We start from the raw sequence: 24,283 nt of genomic DNA on the forward strand, positions 1-24,283 counted from the left end.
CTTGCTCCCCTTTCCCCATGTTAAAAGTAATCTCGGCTTTCTCCAATTTCTTATGGTACTTTTTCTGGACTTTCTTTTTTGTTACATTCCACTTTGTTTCATCTTTGTCTCATCCTCATATAACCCCCTTGAGGACAGGATCTATACCTTTCTTGATTTTGTGTATCCCCAGCATCTAGCTTACTGCCCTGTAAATAAGAACTCAATAAACTTGTGCTGCTTCATGGCCTGTGATAAAAAGATAGTAAGAAAGTTTGTAAAACTTATACTGTCTAGAAAACAGATTTTTAAAATAATTTTAAAAGGCCCGTAGCTGGACTGATGCAGAGTGAAATGATCAGAACCAACACATGGTGCAGAGTAACAGTATTTTGGATAAACCGTGATAGATTGAGCTACTCTCAGCAATGCAATGATCCAGGATAATTCTGAGGGACTGATGACAAAGAAAGCTGTCCACCTCCAGGTAAAGAACTGTTGTAGTCAAATGTGGATGAAAGCATCTGATTTTTCATTAGTTTATTTAGGTTTTACTTGTGGGGGTTGGTTTTATACGATTACTCTCTTACAAAAATGAACAATATGGAAATATTTTGCATGATAATATATGTATAACCCAGATTGAATTGCTTGTCAGCTCTGGGATGGGAAAGAAGAGGGAAGGGAAGAGAGACAATTTGGATCATATAACTTCAGAAAACTTATGTGGAAATGTTATTCCATGTAATTGATTTTTTAAACAATCTTTATAATTTTTTTTAAAAGCCATATATCCAGCTGGGGAGGACAAGGAGGGAGAGAAGGGAAGAGGACAAAGGTGGAAACAGGGAGAAGGGAGCAAATCAGAGGGAGATTTTAAAAAATAGAAAAATTTAGGGTAATCCATGTACAGTTAGTTCACATCTGAAGTGGAAAGATATTTATTGGCTATTTCCTCTTGTAGGGGATTCATGAAAGTTGGTGTAAAAATTGTCCAGAAAAGGAAGTCATGAGTGTGTTGGATTGGTGTGAAGTCCAAAATATTTCCTTATTGAAAGATTTTTTTTTTAATCTGTCTTTGTACATAGTTTGATAAAATCTTCAGGGACAAACAGCCTTATACAGATTCAACTGAGGATGGTAACAAGGAGAGCCAAGAAGACTGCTTATAAAGCAGACTGCATTGTATAAAAAATAAAGCATCAATAAACAAAATTTAACATTAAAATTAAAAATTCTGATGTTTTAATATTCAACCATTCATACACCAACTCAGAATTGTTTTTCACAAAATTATAATTCTTTACTGGTAGTATTAATTTTATTCACATTTATACAAGTAAATACAATATCAGAGAAGCTAAAAACAATCCATTCTATTCTCTTAGAAAAGTAAAACCTGAAATTCGCATTGCCAGAACTTGATGATTAGTCTAGCCTTTACTTCTTAAAATTTAAAGTGAATGCAGTGCTTTAAAAGGCGGGGTTTAGGGGTAGGGGGTGACAATTTTCCTTCTTTTTATTCATTAAAAGACCACATCCAATGCATGGTCTACTGAAATTGAAATAGGAAATCATGAATATCCTTTGAGTGCCCTTAAAATAGCTAAGAACTTTTTGTCACTATTATCAATAATAAAATGATCATTCAAAAGGTCTCTTGTTTAAGAATGTATAAGCATTTGTTTTTTTTTTCTTTCCTAGAAAGAGCATTGGGGCTTAGAATATTTTCATTCCCTGAACAATTTCCAAGCTGTATAGATTATTTAAAAAAATAACAATTTGGAATTGAGAACCACCCAAATTTCTCCACAAGTGTTAAGAAGGGGATCATTATTGGTCTTAAATCTAAACAGTACTTCCTGTATGATGGTTTAATATTGAGCATAATCATGCACTAAAATGTCCTGTCATCCTGTGGCATTTATAAAAACAATAGCAAAGCAATTTGAAAGCAGAGTTTTGAAGCAAGCATGCTGATTTCTTTTATGTATTTTATCTGGTGTCAGAGACAAATTATAACAAGGTCTTTACACAGATCATAGTAGACTGCAAGTTTGATACTGAGCAAACTCAACATTCAAACTAAGCAAACCTCACTGTGTGGCTTCAAAAACTAATGAAATGCAAAACCCAATTTTTCACTGACATTCAACTAAAAAAAGAATTTTCAGTTCAGAAGTACTTTGTGTCTCTAGTTTTACCTATTAACAGTTTGGATACTTATAAATATGACTGACTTTCATGATGCTTCACTAGGAATTTGTGTTCCCAGCTCTCCAAGAGTTTAAATTGGTTCATCTTAGACATTGGGGGTAAATAATGTAGTAAGACTCATTTTGTAAAGCATATTATGTGGGATCATTTCCTTTTAGACAATCAATTTGCAGTAGCCACATCATTAAACTGAACCTTACCTTGACATCACTTAGCTGTTTTCTAAAACAGAGAAGTGGCCCCAAACAAGGCACACTATTATCATTCCCTTTCAGTTTTAACAACTGATTTTGGATCTAATCCAAGCACATAAAACCTAAGCAAAGTCAAACTAGAGCAGCCACTCAAGAGTCTATAATTCTATCTTCAAATAAGTTAAAGACCCATCTGAGTCTTCTATTCATTAGTATTTTCATTACGATAAGGGCATTGAATTTCATATATTTCATTAACACATTAGACCAAAAACATACAAAAATAATAGGTAGAGTAGTATATAAAATTTTCTAGATAAAGAGCCATGAGAAGAGTTTGTTGTTGTTGTTTTTAATACACTATTAGATTGTTGCTGTTATTGTTTTGTTTTGTTCTTTAAGTTTTAAGGAACAGGGAGAGAAGGAAAAATAGTCACTTTTATTTACCCACACAGCTGCCACTGCTTTCAAAATTCTATTACTACGTTGAAGGTGAAGGAAAAAGGAGCTCAGCAAAAGGAAAGGAGCACACTGATGGCAAAAGATTTTTAACAAAGATTTTTTTTAACTAAAATATTAAAGCTAAAATTGGAGAGGGGGAATCTCATAGCAACATTTTCTCCTTTAAATATCTTTTCCTCTATATTTTAAAAGATCCCATTCTCAGTCTCAGACTTCTTCCATGTGAATTTATTTACATTACTTTATTTTCTAATAAGTTATCACAGAGAACTGGTAATAGCATCATGGGAAATTATCTTTGTTTATAAGAAAGGAAAAAAAATTGCATGATCACAGAATTGTTTCAAAGCCTAAGAAAAAGTGTCATAAATTGTAATCTAATGAAAGGAGAGTTGAATTAGTGTTCCACCCACCCACCCCTAAAAAACTGACAGGATTATTATAGCCACTTTTAAAGAAATCAGTGTAAGTTAGTAGTAGGTATCAAAAATACAATTAAAACCATATTTATCTTTTTGCTTCTGGTAGTTTTTGAACAAAATTATTTTGGTCATTTTTAGCCTTTAGTTTTCTGTGAGTCTGTCTGGATTTTTGGTACTAAGTTACAGGCAAGTCAGTTTTCTAGACTAGAAAAGACTTTTTTTTAAAAAATTGATTTGAAAATGAAATTTCTAAGGCTATTTTTAAACATTTCAATTCTACCTTACTTCACAGTGCTACTTTCTGATTGTCAGATGCAATATGAAAAGTTTAAGCTTGATTACTAAACCTGACCATGTGAGAACACTGAATTTTACATCCATTTACATAACTACCACTCATTGCCACATTCCTTTGGACATTTGGTACTTCCAATGTTTACGGCTTAATAAACGAATAATGATTTTAAAGGATTATTACCAGAAGTGCTGACATGCATTGGTGATTTGGTTTTGGTAATGATATACAGAATAAAGAGATTTGATTTAACTCATATGGTTCAATGACTGGCACAGACAGCTCTCTGAACAAGTGAATGAACCTCAAAACCATATAAAGATCAAAAAGCACAATTAAGCAGAAAGTCTATTACTATTTAGAAATCAGCTTTCAAAACCTAACATATTTATAACTAAACAAGTAGAATATATTTAAAGACCAAATGAGGAAAGAAAAAAATATCATAAAGTGTGAATATATACACTATAGTTGTTGGCATTGTTCTAAAGACTGAGAATAAAAACTTGGGAATATTTAGTCTCACATCTAAAAGCACCTGTTATAATAACACATAATTCTTGTTCATGCTTGCTGCTAGAGCTACATATGTGGGGTTTTCCCTTTTCCTTCAAGGATCTTTAATAATCAGATCCCATAATCAGGTCTCCATCCCTAATGGATAGAAAAAGAAGCCATATTCAGACTTAGCTGAAAACTATACTTATTAAGGACATTTTGGAGCTCCAAAGAAAGATAATTCCTCTTGAATTCTTATACATATGCAGGGAAACACATAATCATTCCCTGAGATATATCATGATATAAGAATATCAATAAGGAATGCCAATGAATTCATAAGTTTGAGGAACACTGTAAAAAAGCCAACATTTGCTTACTGTTGAATTTGTTCTGAAGAAGAAAAGCAATGCAAGTGGAAATGAGGCTGCTGACATCATTTCTTCAATTTCCCATTTCTGATCAGATCCAGAACTTCAATACTTACAAATGTATTCTAACTTTGAGTACAAATTCTAAAATTTACTGCTCTGAAGCCCATTTATTCTTAAAAACCAGTTGTCATACAAGTGTCAAAAATACATGATTAAAATAGGGCCACAAGTCAGATTCAGCAAGTAATTAAGTCATCAGTAGTGTGCTCTTAAAGTTCTGCAGTAGAAAATTTAACTTGTGGCAGTCTTTGACTCAAAAAAATCCTTCAGTCTTACCCTAAAATATTCATTGCACAGATCTCTCAATAGGAATAGGATTATTAAATCGATTAAGTGCCCAAACCAGCAAGGAGAAAAAATGAGATTAAACCCTAGCCAAGTTTAAATGTTACTTGTCCACATGAAATGATAATGAATTAATAGAGAAATAAGCTAAATAGAACTTTTTACCAGAACTCATTTCACAAGATGGTAGGGATCAGAATAGCTCTCAGGAATGATCGCTCTTTTACTATTGATTCTTCCACTCATGTAATTGAAAACAGGCGTGTTAAGTCCAAAAATGGAACCATCTTACTTTCTACAGGGTTTGTGGATGTTCATAAGAATGGGCTCTGTCTATAATTATGAAAAACCAATTACTAAGCGTCTTATAAATCTTGCCACTAAAAAGGCATTTTGTGCCATTTGCTCCTAAGATAAAAATGCCTCAAAAACACAAGAATACCAAAGACCTAGAAAATGATCACCATGAATAACTTCAAATGTCTATGGCTTCGGCTATCCACCCTACTACGGAGGTAGGTTATCAGAATACACGAAAATAACACTCTTTTGGGAATTCTCTAAACAAACCCTTCCATAATCATTGTGTTTCCCAAACCAATGTCCTGTTTTTAATGAGGTCATCTAAGCACATTTTTCTTTCATCAAGCTCTTGCTGAGTAGCATCTCATGTACTCTGTCATCCATGGACTATCTGAAGAGGAAGGCTTGCTCCTTCTGGGTTTCTGCACATCTACAGAATAGGCTCTTTGTCTCTGATTGACCAGTTTTCTTTTTTCCACTTGTCTTCTGTTCTTGGCTCGTAATGCTGACTCATGAATCTGTAAAGGTTTAAAAAAAATAAGTATTATAAATTAAATTGCCTTGGCATCGACAAGATACTATTTTAGTCAAAGCTATTTTTTTCTTGAATCTAATCTGCTGATTCACGAAATAGAACAAAGTCAAATAAAAATTTAAGAGCATTTAACAAATAGGAGAAGCAACATGAGATAGTGGAAAGTCATTTAACCTTCTGAGGTGGCAAGCAACCCTCTTGAGACTATTTTAAAGTTGAAAAAGAATTGCCAAGAATACTCCACACTAAGGAAATCACAGGCTTCAAACAAACAAGAAACCCCCCAAAAGTTAATAAATTAAGGAAATTAATAAGGAGGCACAAAAAGGAGGCTACCTCAGAGTCAAAGACCTAGGGTTCAAGTGTATCCTGGGACATATATTGGCAATATATCATTAGGCAAATCACTTAACATCTCAGTGCTCTAGAAAATTCTCCAAGATTAAGTTGAAAAGCAGTTGCCAATCAGCTTTGGTAGATGGAATACCCTCATTGGCAGTTCCATAAAATTGTAGGTCCAGTCCAAAAAGTCCTAAGAGTTTATTTTCACAGGTCCAGATTTCTGAAAATGCAATTAAAAACCTGACTGGAGAACTTATGTGAAAGAAGCACTAGAATTCATCATGCCTATTTGTCTTATACTGAATTTAGTGAATTTCAGAACTGAAAAGAATCCTAGTTGTCATGATTCATAAAACACACAGGGATTTTACTAGCTAGAAAAAAAAATGTAAGTTTGAAGAAAGCATAACCAAGATAACACTCTTTACAATAATTACTACAGTAATATAAGGGGAAGCAATAATAAAATACACCATAATTCAGATAACAATAATAGCTAACATTTATATAGTGTCTGCTATGTGCCAGGCACTGTACTAAATGCTTTACAATCATTATCTCATTGATTCTCACAACCAAGGGAAGTAGGTGCTATTATTATCATACCCATTTTACAGAGGAGGAAACAGGAAAACAGGTTAAATGACTTGCCTCAAGTCACATAGCTAAGTAAGTGTAAGAGGACAAATTTGAACTCAGATCTTCCTATCTCTAGATCTGGTACTCTTTCCACTGTTCCACTGGACTGTATCTACTATACCACCTAGGAAGTTACCAGTTTGTTGGGATCCAGGCATGAACAAATCATGTAAATATTATAGATGTACCCAGAGGCTGAAGTCTTATGAGCAATCTGCTCATGTATCAGATTTATGGATATAATCTCTATATTTCACATGACTGATTTCTTGATCCTTGTGACAAAGTGAAACTCTAATCTTCTGGTATGCGGACCACTCCCCAAGCCTTCAGTCCAAAGGTCAATTGGACTTCTGGGCAGGGTGCTAACTTCTACTTTGTCTTAGCCTCCACCTCTTTGATCTTGTGGTTGTTAACAGAGCAAATGTTAAATTCTCTACCATATCATATGTTCATCATTAACTACCTCCCATTCCCCATTCCTTGATTCTGCAATAAAAACTGGATTCACCTGCATGTGTCTCTCTTTTACCATCAGAGGAGCATGACAGACTGAATCCCGTATTGTTGAAGCCTTCGTCTCTGTGTCTTTCTTCTCTCTCCTCGTGTTCTTTCTCCATTAATCCTTAAACCCTTCCACCCATATTTCCTCAGTCTCTATACTCCCTTTCAGGTGGTGGACCCACAAAAGAACATTATATAGCTGCTGGATAGCTATACTCTAGGCTTGGCACTTTATCCACTGCTCTCCCATGCATATGCTTATTATTAAACCAATCTACTCAACATATGAAAATAAAAGGGCAAGGATAGTGTCTTTGGCAATGAGTTTGTTGCTTTGTTTTTGATAGCTGTGCCTTAGCAGACACCTTCACAAAATGGGAGGGTAAATGACATTTTTTTCTTATCAGGGTGGATATTATGGCAAGATATGCAGTAGGTGTAAACTAAAGTATGTCACCATGCTGCTAGTTTCATATGAACTAGTCTGGTCCTTCCCCAGTGTCTCTTTTTGGAGTACCCTTGATCTAATTGCATGTTTTTATTTGACTCCATTGAGGAATGGAGCAATTTTGCTTTTGCTTCTCTGAAAGAAAACTCTTGATCCTGAATGAACAAATCATGTAAATATTATAGATGTACCCAAAGGCTGACTCTTACATGCAATCTAATCCTGTGCCAGACTTATGGATAAAATCCTTATATTTCACATGACTTGTTCATGCCTCAATCCCAACACAGTTTTTGATTCTAGAAAGCTAATGATGAACTATATTTCCCTCTTCTCAGAAGTAGGGTAAAACTCCAGGTAAACACTATCAGATAGAGTTCATACGTTGTTTGTTTTGCTTACTTTTCTTTGTAAAGAGAGAAGGTTCTACAGGGAGGTAAATAGGAAATAATGGATTTTTTAAAAAGCATTAGACAAAACTTTAAAAAAGAAGAAATAACAATATGAATTTCATAGGCTTTTTAGAGCAGAACAGCCCTGAAACCATCCAAAGAAAATTATCCCACAACCTAGCCTGGAAGCCTTTAGGATCATATATTTGTAACTAAAAGCGACCAGAAAGGCCATCTAGTCCAACTCTCCCATTTTCAGAAGAAACTGAGAGTTACCCAGAGTAACTTCACTGGATTATGTTCAGAACTCTGCCTATTCCTATTTCGAAGTCAATGTAAATGTATTTCAGATACAATATAGATTAATCAGCCAATTAAATTCTTAAGATTATAGTCCAACACAAAAAGACTTGTACAAAAATATTCATAGCTGCGCTCTTTGTGGTGGCCAAAAATTGGAAAATGAGGGGATGCCCTTCAATTGGGGAATGGCTGAACAAATTGTGGTATATGTTGGTGATGGAATACTATTGTGCTAAAAGGAATAATAAAGTGGAGGAATTCCATGGAGACTGGAACAACCTCCAGGAAGTAATGCAGAGCGAAAGGAGCAGAACCAGGAAAACATTATACACAGAGACTGATACACTGTGGTATAATTGAAGGTGATGGACTTCTCCATTAGTATCAATGCAATTTCCCAGAACAATCTGTAGGGATTTAAAAAAAAAATACTACCCACAAGCAGAGGATAAACTGTGGGAGTAAAAACACCACTGAAAAGCAACTGCTTGACTACAGGGTTGGAGGAGATAAGACTGAGGAGAGACTCTAAATGAACACTATAATGCAAATTCCAACAACAGAGAAATGGGTTCGAGTCAAGAACACATGTGATAACCAGTGGAATCATGCGTCGGCTATGGGAGAGGGAAAGGCGGGGGGGGGGGGGGGGGGGGGGGGGGGGAGGAAAAGAAAACGATCTTTGATCTTTGTTTCCAGTGAATAATGTATGAAAACGACCAAATAAAATAATATTTAAAAAATAAAATAAAATAAAATAAAAATCATGGAGGAAATAAAGTGGAAAAAAAAAAGATTATAGTCCAACAAAATTAACTAGAAATATCCAAATGCTATAGGTAAAATTTGTCACATTATTCATTCCATGTAGTAAATTCTTTACTAAAATGTCTAGATAACATTTTTAAAAGACCATCACAGCTGTGGTTTGAAAGTATTTTGTGAAGCTACGAAGGACTCCTGTTACTAATGAAATTTGACCTGTTAAGATTTTTCCCCTTAGACATTAATTCATTGCTGGTGGAGTTGTGAATTGATCCAACCATTCTGGAGGGCAATTTGGAACTTTGCCCAAAGGGCACTAAAAGATTGCCTGCCCTTTGATCCAGCCATAGAACTGCTGGGTTTATACCCCAAAGAGAATATAGAAAAAAAGACTTGTACAAGAATATTCATAGCTGCGCTCTTTGTGGTAGCAAAAAAATTGGAAAACGAGGGGATGCCCATCAATTGGGGAATGGCTGAACAAACTGTGGTATATGTTGGTGATGGAATACTATTGTACTCAAAGGAATAATAAAGTAGAGGAATTCCATGTGAACTGGAATAACCTCCAGGAATTGATGCAAAGCGAAAGGAGCAGAACCATGAGAACATTATACACAGAGATGGATACACTGTGGTACAATCAAATGTAATGGACTTCTCTACTCGCAGTAATGCAATGATCCAGGACAATTCTGAGGGACTTATAAGAAAGAACGCTATCCACATCCAGAGAAAGAACTGTGGAAGTAGAAATACAGAAGTAAAACAACTGCTTAATCACATGGTTTGATGGGGATATGATTGGAGATGTAGACTAAACAATCATGCTAGTGCAATTATCAATAATATGAAAATAGGTCTTGATCAATGACACAAATAAAACTCAGTGGAAGTGCATGTTGGCTGGGGGGTAGGGGAGGGAAAGAACATGAATCATGTAACCATGGGAAAATATCCTTAATTAATTAAATAAAATTTTGCAATTAAAAAACTACCTAGAAACCAGGATACACAAAAATTGGTCCTTGTGACCCACTCATAAGGTGAATAAAGACTAAAGTGTAAGAGTACAATGAATCAAGTTAGGAATATATAAAAGTAAATCTAATCATGGTATAGGAAAACAAATTCTTGGAAGTTAAACATGTTAGCTACAATAAATGAGTCAATAAATGAGTAATCCTAGATATCTGAGCAAAAACTAAAAAAAGTTTTAATTTGAGGGTCAGTAACTAATGGGTTATGAGATGATATATTAATATTTCTCATTATGACACCAATATTCAACAAACAATATGGCTAGCTTAGCAAAGCTAAAGGACAGAATTAATATCCTAGGAGGTTGTTTCTGGTGTCTGCAACAGTTGTTGGTTTTGAAGGAAACAAAGGCCATACACATACACACATACAATGTAAAAATTGAGATTTGAACCCCAGACTTCAATTCCCAGAAGTCCTTGGTAGTTCCCAGAATTCCCTAAAATCTCACCTGAGTTCTTCACCTGGGCCAAGAACAAAATGGGTATTTAAACTGACTGTACCACCTACTTGCTCTCTCAGTTTCCACTTCTAAGCACACACAGGCAAGATGTAAGTCTGTGAATGGGCTCTGTGCCTAGGCACTTGCTTTCTTATTTTGTATTTTCTTTATTTCTTAATTCTAATAATCTTTAATAAACCTCTAAAAATATAATACTTTTAGTAGAGAAACTAATTTAATTTTAATTTTAACAACACACACAGAGCAAGTACATGCCTGTGTACACACAAACCATTAGCATTCACCTTCTTGACTCCACTCTCAATAAAAAAAAAAAAGATAGACAAAGAAGGTTAAAGAAAATTCAGTACTTTGTGACACCAAAGGTCTTCACAGCAACCACCTACTTGTAACTTAATCCTTAGAAATTCTCTCTCTGATACAATAAATACTCTAACAAGGAGCTTCTGGAAACTCTAACGGTCTCTCTATTCTTACATACAGACACTTGCTAGCTGTCTCTGGACAATCTACATTCAGTAAAGAGAATAAAGTCAAACCAGAGAATTTCAGTCTCTCCACTCTGGAGTCAACATTGCTTTCTCATTTACTCATTCCAGTTTGCAGGTCCCTGCTTGCTTATTCTACTTGGGCCTTCCTACCCAGAATCCATTACCATTTTTTTTTCTGAGCCCTAGAGAGCCTTTCCTTTCCTGGGTTTATGATTTCATTACATCCTTTTCCTAAGCTAACTGCATGGAGAAAAGAAGAAATAATTTGGTAGAGCCAAAAAGAGTAGACTTGGAATCAGGGGACCCTAGGCTTGAATCTCAACTCTTTAGTAGTGTTTGCTATGGGCAAGCTATCTTATCTCTTGGTGTCTTGGTTTTCCTCACCTCTAAAATGGGAAAAATAACTTGTTCTACCTAATCCCACAGTTAGGGAAGAAGTTAGGAAGAAAGTACAAGCCTTAAAGCACTGTATTTTAAAAAGATTTTATTTTCCCAATTACATATAACAATTTTCAACATAGGTTTTCTGACCTTATAAGATCCAAATTGTCTTCTTTCCTCCCTTCCCTCACCACTCTTGGAGATAGTAAGTAATTAGATCTGGATTATACATGTGTTGTTATACAAAACATACTTCCATATTGGTCATTGTTGTAAGAGAATAATTATATAAAACCTCAAAATAAAAACATAAACTAATATGGAAAATAGTATACTTTTATCTGCATTCTGACTCAAAAAATTCTTTCTTTGGAGGTGGACATTCTTTTTCATATAACTGGCTTTAAACAACAACAAAAAAAATCTTACCTTCCATCTTAGAATCAATATTGTGTATTGTATTCTAAGGCAGAAGAGTTATAAGGGCTAGGCAATGTGACTTACCCAGGGTCCCACAGCTAGGAAAAGTCTGAGGCCAGATAGGAACCCAGAACCTCTCCTATCTCTAGGCCTGGCTCTTGATCCACTAAGCCACCTAGCTTGCCCCCTTAACTGGACTTTTTTGACTGTTGTACAGACTTATACATACATGCATACACCCTTTGGAGCTCTGGACACTGCTGGGCCATCCAATCCAGTTGTATCCCAAGGCCCAAAAGGATTAACATAGGAATGTCCCAGGACACTGAATGGAAAACAGTGCTTTATGGTATGAATTTTGCCAGATGAGGTAGAAAAGTGAGCTCAGTGCCCAATGGAACTTACCTGTTGTTCTGGAGCAGAAGCACATACATTATGTGTTTTCTGGCTCCCAGTATCGGTCTGTTTTTCCCCCCAGCCATAAAGAGCAAATGGATGTTTGACTTCTTTTGTTTTACTTGGTCTTTGAGGACTTTTTGCTGTTTTCTTATCAGCTCCAGAAAGCAAGGCACGTTGTCGAGGATGATCTGTGTTATCCATTAGTTTGTCTTTCACTTCTATCTGTTCTTTTTTCACTTCCATTTGCTGTTTATCTTTTTCTTGTGTGACTTTCCCTGGTGTTTCTTAAAAAAATAAAAAAAAACATGCACATATATTATAATTAGAGGTCTAAAGGAAAAGGAAATTAATAATAATTGCTATTGTTTATGTAGTGCCTACTATGTACCATGCACTAGGCTAGGCACTTTACAAATTTTATTTCATTGGATTCTCACAAAAACCCTGGCAAGGTAGGTGCTATTATGATCCCAGTTTTACAGTTGAAGAAATTGAGAAAAACAAGCTGTGACTTGCCCAAGGTAATACAGCTAGTAAGTATCAATGGATTTAAACATGGGTCTTCCTGATCTGATTACATATAAATTTACATACCTAATTAAAAAACATGGACACCACTGATTTAGCAAGTAACTATCTGAGTTAACTTTAGCTAGATACACACCTTCTCTTAGAAAAAGAAATTTAGTGATGCAGAATGAAGTAAAAAGAACCAAAAGAGCCACTTATATAATGATATTATAAAGAAAAAATAACTTCAAAAGATTTTAGAACTCTAATTAATGCAAGACAAACCACAATTTTAGAGGATTGAAGATGCAGCACAGTACCTATCTCCCGACACAGATTTAAACACAAAATACAGAATAATGAGATTTGCATTTTTGGACATGGCTATTGATTAGGTTTTTAAGTTTTCTTTTTGTTGTTCTTTAGAGGAAAGGAGAAAAAAATATAGGAGAAAAAATAAATATGTTAATGGGGGAGAATTTATATATATAATTTAAAATTTTTTAACACGAGTTTATCTCATTTTTAAAAGAAAAATCTTGAGGAATGTAGTAAGATAGAATAGTATGTTAAAATAATATAAATTTGATTTTCTATGAACATAAATCTCTTCATTAAATGCAAAGAACTTGAAAGAATGAGTTGCTGAATGAGAACTAGACTCCCAATCCTGAAAATGAAATCAACTTCAACAACTAGAATAAAAATTTATTTATTATACGTCATTCACTTATGCTAAAGAGTTTAGGAGATACAAAGAAAAACAAGACAACTTCTCTCCCCTCGTGGAGCTCACAGTCTAGTAGGGAATTGTTTAGAGCACAAACATGAATAGTTAGAATACAAAATGATATATATGCACACAAAGAGATGTAGAAAACCAAAAACCAAATTTGAGGTTTCAAGAGGGTGACAGGAAGGGGAAGAGATTAGGAATTGGGAAATGCTTCTGGAGGAAGCACCATTTAAAGATGGGTCCTAAAAAAGGGATAGAAATTCCACAAATAGATGGAGGACATGACAGAGTTAGGGAACATACTAGTGAAGGCAAAAGTTGGATAGCACAAGTCTAGTTTGGCTAAAGCATGCATATCGAGGGGAATCTGAAATAAGGCCAGAAGGGTAGAATCATATACACCCCAATCATGGAGGGCCTTGAATTCCAGGCTATGAATTTAAGACAATGAGAAGTTATTAAAGGGTTTTTAAGTAGAGAGAATATCATTAGATCTATGCATAAGATGAACCTGACAATCATATGAAGAATTAATTAGAAGTGAGATAAAATGGAGGCAAGACAACCTGTTGGAAAACTACTGAAAAGTGAAGGTGGTAATAGGATCTGAAGACAGTAGAAATGAAAATGAATAAGATATGGTAGAATTAAAAATATAATTAGGGAAGAGGGAGGAGGGAAGAAGAGAAGGAGAAAACAAAAACCTACAATATTTGGTACTAACATGGGAGATTAACCAAATAGTGACATCCAAGATAGAAACAGAGAAGTCTCAGCCTAGTACATAACAATAATAACTCATATTTGGATAGATACCACTTGCAGTTTACAAAAACATTATGCTAACAACCCCTAAGTAGCAATAAAAGGTACATTATAGTATCCTCATTTTACAAATGAGGAAACTGAGGCTTAGAGAACTAGAACTGATCCCCATGACTCTGACTTCAAGTCCAGTTCTCTTTTTATTATTGAAGCCCAATTCTAGTCCTTTGCAAATATAAACAAAACAAAAAAACAAAGGTTTTACTCTTTATCACCAATATTGATATTGCTCAAGGAGAGGCATGTCTTATCTTAGTATCTTATTTCAGAGAAAAATTTTCTACATGATTAGCATCTTAACATATTAAAAACAAAATTACTTGCAGTTTCAATCTTTCTCCTAGAAGATTATTGAATTAAAATTACAGGTTTGCTGATTCCTTAATTTTACAACTGTTCAACTGTTTTATTAATGGATGCATTTCCATGGTTACCATTTCAGCTAACCAGTTGTGAATTCCCAAGATATAGATACCAGGTTGGAAGTTTATCCCCATATCTGAATACTACTAACCTATACAACAGAACACTTTCCAAAAGATGGATTATGAGGGATTTGAGTCCATGGTCTATCCAAATGAGTATTCAGTCTCTCATAGTAGTATAAAGGTACACCCTTTATAGACTTCCATTCTTATTCCAATCACCACAGTTGAGGCCTTAAGTTCTTCTCACCTAGACTCCTGGAACAGTATCCTAACTGGCTTTCCTGCCTAGAGTCCATCCTCCATATGTGCCTGGGTAATCTTCCTAATGCACCATTATGATCATCTTACTCCTCTATTTAAATGCCTTCAGTGACTCCCTCTTTTGCCTACCATATTTGGTATTAATACCATATTTGGTTTAAACTAATGGTCCTGGTCATTCACAGTCCTCCACAAAATGACTCAAACCTACCTACTCCAGCTTTATCTCAAATTTGACTACTCTTCATCTCTTATCTTCTTTCTGCCTTTGTTTACATTTTCTATGTTTGAAACAAGATTCCTCATTGTCATCTGTTTCCTTTTAATTCTTCCCTTCAAGATCCAACATAGATGCTACTTTTTTTCTGTGAAACCTTCCAAAACTGAATTCAAAATGAAAGCAGTTTCTCCCTTTTCCAATTTTAAAGCATTTTCCAAAATCCTCATTTGCTTTCTAACCTGAATTCATTACAATTTACATCCCTGCTCTTAATATTCCACACCAACCCCACTCTACCCCCACTAAACTGATAGTATCAAGGACAGATTTATTTTGACATATTATATCTCCAACAACTACCTTGACCATAGTAGACACTTAAGTGTTGAACTGACACTAATATTAGAAATTTTCTACTCGCAAAATGAGATTAAGGTAATAAACAAATTAATTAATTTTTAAACAAAATTTAATAGATGGTAGAATCTATGGAGAAGGGAAGAATTTATGGGCAAACTAGAGATGAAAAATATTACATGATGTAAAATGAATAATTTTGATTATATTAAATTTAAAAGGTTTTGTACAAACAAAACCAATACAAGCAAGATTAGAAGGGAAACAACAAATGGGGGGGGGCAGTTATAACAAATTCTTCTAATAAAGGTCTTAGTTATCAAATATGTAAAGAACTATGTCAAAATTATAAGAATCCAAGTCATCTTCCCCAGTGGATAAGTCAAAGGACATGAATAGGCAGCTCTCAGATGAAGAAATCAAAGCTATCCAATAATCATATGAAAAAATGTTCTCTCTCTTGATTAGAGAAATGCAAGTTAAAACAACTCTGAGGTACCACCTTACACCTATCAAATTGGTCAATATGACAGTAAAAGAAAATGATAAATGTTGGAGGGAATGTGGCAAAATTGGGACACTAATACATTGCTGGTAGAGTTGTGAACTGCTCCAACCATTCTGGAAGGCAATTTGGAATTATGACTAAAGCGCTATAAAATAATGCACACCTTTTGATCCAGTAGTACCACTACTAGGTCTGTATCCCAAAGAGATTTTTTTTTAATGGGAAAGGACCTGTTTGTCCAAAAATGTTTATTGCTACTCTCTTTGTGGTGTCAAACAATTAGAAACTAAAGGGATATTCCTCAATTGGTGAATGGGCTGAACAAATTGTGGTATATGGTGGTGATGGAATACTATTGTGTCATAAGGAATGAGGAACAGGATGATTTCAGAAAGAGCTGGAAAGACCTACGTGAACTGATGAAGAAATACGAAGAACCAAGAAAACATTGTACATACACTGGTCAAAGGGGATAGACTTTGCTACTAACAGTAATTCAATGATCCAGAACAATTCTGAGGGACTTAATGAAAAAGAACGATATCCACCTCCAGAGAAAGAACTGTTAGAATAGGAATGCAGCTGGAAGTATATGATTTATCACTTGTTTATTTGGATATACATTTTAGGGTTTTATAAGATTATTCAAATTACAAAAACAAATAATATGGAAATGTTTGGTGTGATAATACATGTATAATTCAGATTGAATTGTGTGTCAGCTCTGGGAGGAGGGAGAGAAGAAAAGATGATTTGGATCATATAACTTCAGAAAACATGTGAAAATTTGTTATTAAAATAAAAATAAAGTATAAATAAATGAGAAAAGAAGTGGTAAAAAAAAGTGGTGGTGTAAGGTGCAAAATAAAACATTTTATTCCCCCTTTCCCCAAAAAAACCTAAGGGAAAAAAGAAAAAAGCTCTGCACACAACTGAGCAGCTCGTACATTTTATCTTGGAATGAGATAAGAAAACAAGGTTTGTGGATCCTATTTTGCCTGTGAGAACTCTTTTCTCAATATTTAATGATTTTTTAGATCAACTCTTTCATTAAAAACAGCTTCAAGTCATAGTAAAATAATTTAAATAAAATGTGATAATAAAAATGATAATTTTTAAACAAAAACAAGATAATTTTCTCACATATGAGTCAATTTAAGAAGGCAAGTTTTAGATTCTGCCCTGATCATTAGCAAGTTGTCATTCTGGCAGACAGGGACAAAGACAAAAGTTGGTAATCCAAAAGTAAGTATTCCACATAAAATGATCCTCCTTCCACTTATTCCAAAAACTAGGGGCAGGAACTTGCTAGACCCCATTACCCTAACTAGCTATCATCCTATATCTATCTCTCTTCTTTCTCAGCTCAATTGCTTTGAAAATGTCAATCATTTTCTCTCTTCTCACTCTTCTAAATTCTTTACAATCTTAGTTTCATCCTTGTCACTAACCATCTCTAAAGTTATCAGTGAGCTTTTAATTATCAAATCTGATGGCTAATTCTCAATTATCTTAGCAAAATCTGATACTATTGACCCTCCTCCTGAACATATTGTGTCCTCTGGGTGTTTTCCTAACAATATTTTCTCCTAGCTCTCTTCCTTCTGGAACACTCATTATCAAAATTCCTTTTCAAAATCATTATCTGCCACACCCACTAATTTTTCTCTATATTCACTCATTTGTTGATCTGATCAGCTTCCATGGCTTCAATGATCATCTCTATGCAGATGACTACCAAATCTGGATAACCAGCCTTATTCTTTCTCCTGAGCACCAGTCTCCCATCATCACCAACTTCCTACTGGACATTTTAAACTACCTGTCCCACAGATATTTCAAACACATGTCCAAAGCAAAACTCCCAATTGCTCCCATGTTCCTCCAATCCCTACCTTTCCCAAACTTCCCTGTAACTATATTAAGAGCATTACCATCCTTCCAAGCCACCCAAGTTCTAAACCTCATTTGAGTTATTCTCTAATCCTCTTAATCACCCCACACATCGGTTTGCTTTCGAGGAGTTTACTGAAGGGGGTGGGGGGAGGGCGGGAAACATGTAAACAAACCAATAAATATAAGACAATTTTAGACTAAGTAGAGAGCACTGACAACTATTAAGGATAAGACTTCCTGGAAGAACTGGCACATGAGCTGACCTTGAAGGAAAGCAAGCATTCTGGCATGAGAAGGAAGCTTTAACTTAGAAGACTTGGAAGCTAGACATGTGAGTGATGAGTTTAAAAAATATTAAGTAGACCAATTTGGCTTAAATAGGAATACTTTGAAATCAGGCAGGAAAGACAGGGTAGAGGCCAATTAGAGAGGGCTTTTAGTGCCAGGCTGAAGAATTTGTAATTTTATTCTAGATGGATAAGGAAATAAGTATTTATACAGTGTCAGGCACTATGTTAGGCACTATATAAATAGTATCGATTTGATCCTCACAACTCTGAGGTAGGTACTATTATAATCCCCATTTTACAGTTAAAGAAACTGAGGTAAAGATTAAATGACTTGCCCAAGATCTCACAACTAGTTGGAGTGTATCTGGATTTGAACTCAAGTCCTCCTTATTCCTAGACCCAGTATTCTATCCTCTACTCCACTTAACTGCCCAGAGACAACAGGGAGTCACTGGAAACACTCAAGGAAGGAAGGCCAGACAGGTGCCTTCTCCAATTCCAGTTAATAAAGAGGTTCAAAATCTATCTAATCTTTGTAAACTCACAATTACAAAGATTAGATTGTAAGTATATCCTGTGAACTGTCTCAGAGAATGTAAATGCTTTAATATATTTAGTCTTCAGAATTTACTACAAAAACCCATCCTTGCCTAAAGCCTCCATTTGTCACACTACATATCACTCTCTATGCGCTGGCTCTTTGCCTGCTTTTTTCTTCCTTCTTGAGCCATTTTATAAGAAAGGTTGTATTTTTTTTTTAAGATTAGAGGAAGGTGGCTAAGTTTTAACCTAACACTGAAGGGCCACCACAACCCATAAAAGAGAAGGGTTCTGTAACTTAAGCAGCAATGCAAGGGTAGATGTGGCCCTATTGCAAACAAAGCCCAAGACTTTCTATTGAAGAAAGGGTGGGATGTGAACCTACTCTCCAATTAGTTGTGATCACACACCCCTTAGTTTCAAGCTGGTGCCTCCCTACTTGGGAGAACACTGATCTAAGATAATGATGGTATCAGAGATTAGAAAATTAAGATGTAAAGAGTTTAAGGTCTTGCCCAAGATCACAGAGTTAGCCTAATTTGGAATGGAAATTAGGTCTCATGATATTTAAATTAATGGTCTTTCTGCTCCACCAAGAGCTGCCTTACATTAAATGTGTGCATTCATTTTGCAAAATTACCTATGATATAAATCCAGATTTCTCAAGTATGTTCCTTAAGATCAAAGGTGATCTTAAGTCAATCTATACTTTTTTTGATTGTTAGCAATGAGAACAAACCCAGTCACCCCAAAATACACAGCATTTAATCAGCCTTGGACTTGTAACAAGCTTCAAGCTCTCCATCCAGAGAGGGGGGAGGGGACATCAGTCATTGCCCTTAAGGAGTTTAAAATCGAATTAAGCATATATAACCTAAAACAAATTGTGGGGGGGGGGGGGGGGGAAGGGAGATAATTAGGAACTCAAATTTTTAAGAAATAAATGTTAAAAATTGTTTTTACATGCAATTTGGAAAAATAAAATATATTCTTTAAAATGTGGTTAAGCTCTGATTGAACACAAAGAACACAGGTCTAAATGTCATGAGACCTAGTTTCTATTCCAGGCTATGCTAACTCTATGTTCTTGGGCCAAGTCACTTATATTCTTTAGATCTTAACATTCTCATCTGTAATTACATAGAAAATTATCAGAAAACAATACAAATAACATAATCCAGTGAAATATGGTGTGGTTCAAACTAGTAATAAGACAAGGAAAGCAGTCTTTCTTCCTTTCTTCAGTTAACCCTAAAACAAGCAAATAGGTAGAAAATGTCATTTAGCATTTCCTCTCAACAACATTGGTGAGGTGAGTGAGTTATAAAAGAGAAAAAGAAAGAGAAGAATGAGAGGAAGGAAGGAAGGAAGGAAGGAAGGAAGGAAGGAAGGAAGGAAGGAAGGAAGGAAGGAAGGAAGGAAGGAAGGAAGGAAGGAAGGAAGGAAGGAAGGAAGGAAGGAAGGAAGGAAGGAAGGAAGGAAGGAAGGAAGGAAGGAAGGAAGGAAGGAAGGAAGGAAGGAAGGAAGGAAGATCACTAAAGATGACTATAAGTAAAGTTTTGCGGCTAAATTCCCTATTTCTGTGTATTGCCGCATCTCAACCCAAATAAACAACCTGGAATCATCCCTGACTCTTTGCCCTCCTGATTTTATCTAACAAATTACTGTCTTTCAGATTCTTTCTCCACAACAAACCCTCTAGAACCATTAACACAAGATTCAGGAACAAAATGACTGTTTAGACAAGCTTCTTATTGTTCTTTAGGAACCTAGAAGCAGAGGAGGTTTGTGAGGGTAGCCAAGCAACAACCAAATTAATAAGATAACATACAAAGCAACCTTACTAGGGCAACAGGGGGAGAAGACCGATCTCTCCATCTTACTTACCAAGGGTGTACACCTAGTTAACAAGTAGTGTCATGCGTTGACTGGGCTGGAGGTGGGGGCGGTGAGTTTTGGGGTCCGGGGTGACTGGGTATGATGGGAAGGAGAAGGAAGTAAAGAGTGGGGGGAAAAATCCTCCTCTCCCCCTCCAGCTCCGATCTCAGAAAGTAACAGATAAACAAGAACGCGCCCTACTAAACTGTCATCTTCCAAAACAAGGGTTGCCCCAATCATCCGCCGAGGAACAACCAACCACTTACCTGGAGGGCTGGCAGCGTCCTCATCCTCGGATGCCTCGGCCCCTTTCTCTTCCACTCCGAGTTCCTCTCCCTCTCTTTCGGGCTTGAGGGGAGTCTGGGGTGGAGAAGGGGCCGAAGCTCCCTGGGGACCCAGGGGCGTGGAGGCCCCACCACCTCCAGAAGATGAGGAATCGTCCGAGTTGCTGGACGGCCCCCAGCCGTCCCATAACCAAGGGTTGTGCGTCTGCTCCAGTAGCCGCCGGCTCAGGCGATAATGCAATAGCTCCCGGTAGCACGGGCCACATGTGTCCCACTTGGGGTCTTTGTAGCGCTTCATGTATTCGCTCTTCACCTTGCTCCCACAATGCATGGTCCCCGCCCGGCGGGAGCCAGCGGGGCCAGCCGGCCCCCGGCCGCGGTTTCCCTTCCTCTTCCGACGCCTCTCTCTCCTCTTTCCTCCTCCACAGGTTTATTCCAAGGAGAGTTTTCGGTGGCAGCTGCTTCCTTGTACTCTCGGTCCACCTGCGACGCGCCCCAGCCTCCGGGACCAAAGAGAAACAACTCCAGTCACTATTGGGCACATACCAGCCCCTCCCACATAGCGCTTTACCACCATCTCCCGCCGCTACATTTAAAAGTTCGGGGCCCCGCCCCGGAGAGGCGGAGACCGGGGCTGGACTGGGCCTGGGCCGGAGTGAGGAGGATATGGCGGAGTAAGCCTGGGGGAGGAGCCTTGGGAGTGGAAAAAGAGAGGAGGAAAAGGCGTTTGCCACTCTGGGCTGTAGAAGGCTGCCCAGGCCTCCTCTGATCCGGGCAAAGGAGGAATGGAGATGGATGAGAGAGAGGCAGGCAGAGAGAAAGGAAGGGCGCTGCACTGGCCGAGGACATATCTATAGAAGGGGAGGAAAAGGTCAGGGTGTCTGGGTACCGAGGAGGAAGCGAGGAGGAGGAAGAGGAGGAGGAAAGAAGAGGAGGAAAGAGGAGGAGGAGGAGGAGGAGGAAAGAAGAGGAGGAAAGAGGAGGAGGAGGAGGAGGAGGAGGAGGAGGAGGAGGAGGAGGAGGAGGAGGAGGAGGAGGAGGAGGAGGAGGAGGAGGAGGAGGAGGAGGAGGAGGAGGAGGAGGAGGAGGAGGAGGAGGAGGAGGAGGAGGAGGAGGAGGAGGAGGAGGAACGGGTGGCTGTCACTTGGGATCCAGAGGAGAGGCTGCTTTGCATAAGGAGCATTCTGTGGGGAAGAGGATGCCTGGAAGGAAGATGAGGGATGACGATGGCCCTGAAGGAGCTTGGGGGAGGGGGTGACATAGAACCCGGCAGGATGAGGAGGTGGCAGGGATGGGCAGAGGCAGTGGGAAACGGTGACACCTCGGAGAGACAGGTGTCCGGCGGGGTGCTGAGAGAATGCATCTGGAAGGCCAGCAGAGTCTTGGATGCAAGGAACATTACGTAGAGTGGGGGATGTGGGGCATGATTATTTGGACGGAGGTTGAGATTGGGGGTTTGGGGAGGGGAGAAAGGGGTTGCATTTTACCTTCTTCACCCGAACCTTTCTGGATCGTCTCCCTTTCTTCTACTCGAGTTCGGCGCCCTCTGCCAAAGGTAGAAGCGAATTGGATGCTAACAACGGCGGATCTTCGTAGCACCCAGTCCTCCAAACCTTTCCACCATAGCAAGATGTCACCGACAAGTGGAGCGGCGGCAGATGTTCTCGAAGCAGATTAGAAGCGAAAGCGCCGCCTAAATCCCTCCCGGAACAAACGCCTCCCTCCACACGTTTTCCCCAACCCCCTCCAACCCCCAACCCTTGCCGTCCTCCTTGGGGGTGGCAATGAATTCATGTCTGAGTTCACTCTGGAAAGATGAAGAGATGGATATTTTTGTCAGATTCCAGGGAGTTCCAGCCCTAGGCCACTGACCTCTTCTTCCAAAGTACCCCATAAAGAGATCTCCCAGCTCTCCCCACATCCTTACTAGAAACCCCCTTTAAGTCATCTAGATGATGCTGCAGAAGGTCCTTCTGACTCACTAAAATGAATGACAAGTAAAGATCACCTTCTCTGACTTCCCCATGTGGGTATTCCAAGGCATCTTGCCTGTGTTCCTTATTTGAATTGGGTAGCCACCTAAACTGCGGCCAATGTCGATTTGCAGGAAGGAGTTTAATGAAAGAATAGGACTTGGAGTGAGGAATTCTGTTTTCCATTCTAGGTTCTACCATTTACCTGTAGTGGGACTTTGAATACTTACTGGCCAGAGACCTTTGAGTTTTCTTGGCTGTGAAATAGTTAACAGCACCTCATAGAATATGGAAGGAACTTTAGAGGTCATCTAGTCATTTGTATTTGATCAGATTCTAATCCAATTCCTTCACTTTATAGATGAGGCTATTTGGACTCCCAGAAGTTGTGTCTTGGTCCACAATAAGGGTACTAATGTGTCAGGAATATCACAAAAATAGATTTCTCCTGACTTGAGGTTCAGCATGCTTCACCTACATTATTAAGTCAACACCCTTTGGAGATCCATTCTAAAATTCTGAAATCTCCTCTCTATTACAATTCATGACAAACTGTTACAAACAAACTGCTCTCTCCAAAGTTCCTGTAAATCTCATCCTTGGCAAATCTAATGAACTGTTTAAACCTCACCTTTCTTGACTTCTCTGCATGGAGTGACACTGTCAACCCTCCTCTTCTCTTTAATACTCTTTTCTCCCTAGGATTTTAATGATACTGATCTTCCTTCCCCTTTGACCACTTCCTTCTCAATCTCCTCTGCTGGATTTTCTTTTTTTTTTTTTAATAATATTTTATTTGATCATTTCCAAGCATTATTCATTAAAGACAAAGATCATTTTCTTTTCCTCCCCCCCATCCCCCCGTAGCTGACGCATGATTCTACTGGGTATCACATGTGTTCTTGATTCGAACCCATTGTCATGTTATTAGTATTTGCATTAGAGTCTCTCCTCTGTCATGTCCCCTCAACCGCTGTAGTTGGGCAGTTGCTTTTCCTCGGTGTTTCTACTCCCACAGTTTGTCCTCTGCTTATGGATAGTGTTTTTTCTCCTAGATCCCTGCAGATTGTTCAGGGACATTACACTGCCACTAATGGAGAAGTCCATTACCTTCGATTGTACCACAGTGTATTAGTCTCTGTGTACAATGTTCTCCTGGTTCTGCTCCTCTCGCTCTGCATCACTTCCTGGAGGTTGTTCCAGTCACCATGGAATTCCTCCACTTTATTATTCCTTTTTGCACAATAGTATTCCATCACCAACATATACCACAATTTGTTCAGCCATTCCCCAATTGAAGGGCATCCCCTCATTTTCCAATTTTGGGCCACCACAAAGAGCGCAGCTATGAATATTTTTGTACAA

General features: G+C 37.6%; 1 protein-coding gene across 1 annotated transcript; it reads right to left on the reverse strand.

Annotated features, from left to right (window-relative positions):
* Positions 1–1,257: 1,257 nt before the first annotated feature.
* Positions 1,258–22,977, reverse strand: CCSAP (centriole, cilia and spindle associated protein). The gene is made up of 5 exons (XM_056814630.1): positions 22,433–22,977; positions 20,702–21,445; positions 13,762–13,889; positions 12,219–12,496; positions 1,258–5,607 (listed from the first exon to the last, which is right to left on the reverse strand). Exons 2-5 carry the CDS (start codon positions 21,274–21,276, stop codon positions 5,431–5,433), a joined length of 1,158 nt encoding a protein of 385 aa, XP_056670608.1. The 5' UTR covers positions 21,277–21,445; positions 22,433–22,977; the 3' UTR covers positions 1,258–5,430.
* Positions 22,978–24,283: the final 1,306 nt, after the last annotated feature.

Source organism: Monodelphis domestica, chromosome 2 (assembly GCF_027887165.1).
Source record: "Monodelphis domestica isolate mMonDom1 chromosome 2, mMonDom1.pri, whole genome shotgun sequence".
NCBI classification, from domain to species: domain Eukaryota; kingdom Metazoa; phylum Chordata; class Mammalia; order Didelphimorphia; family Didelphidae; genus Monodelphis; species Monodelphis domestica.

Coding starts and splice junctions, on each gene's coding strand:
- CCSAP (XM_056814630.1), bottom strand. CDS start 21,276: ATGCATTGTGGGAGCAAGGTGAAGAGCGAATACATGAAGCGCTACAAA. Junction 13,890..20,701: donor TCCAGCCCAGTCAACGCATG/ACACTACTTGTT, acceptor TTAAATTCATAG/CCTGGAATTCAAGGCCCTCC. Junction 12,497..13,761: donor TCCAACTTTTGCCTTCACTA/GTATGTTCCCTA, acceptor TATTTTTTTAAG/AAACACCAGGGAAAGTCACA.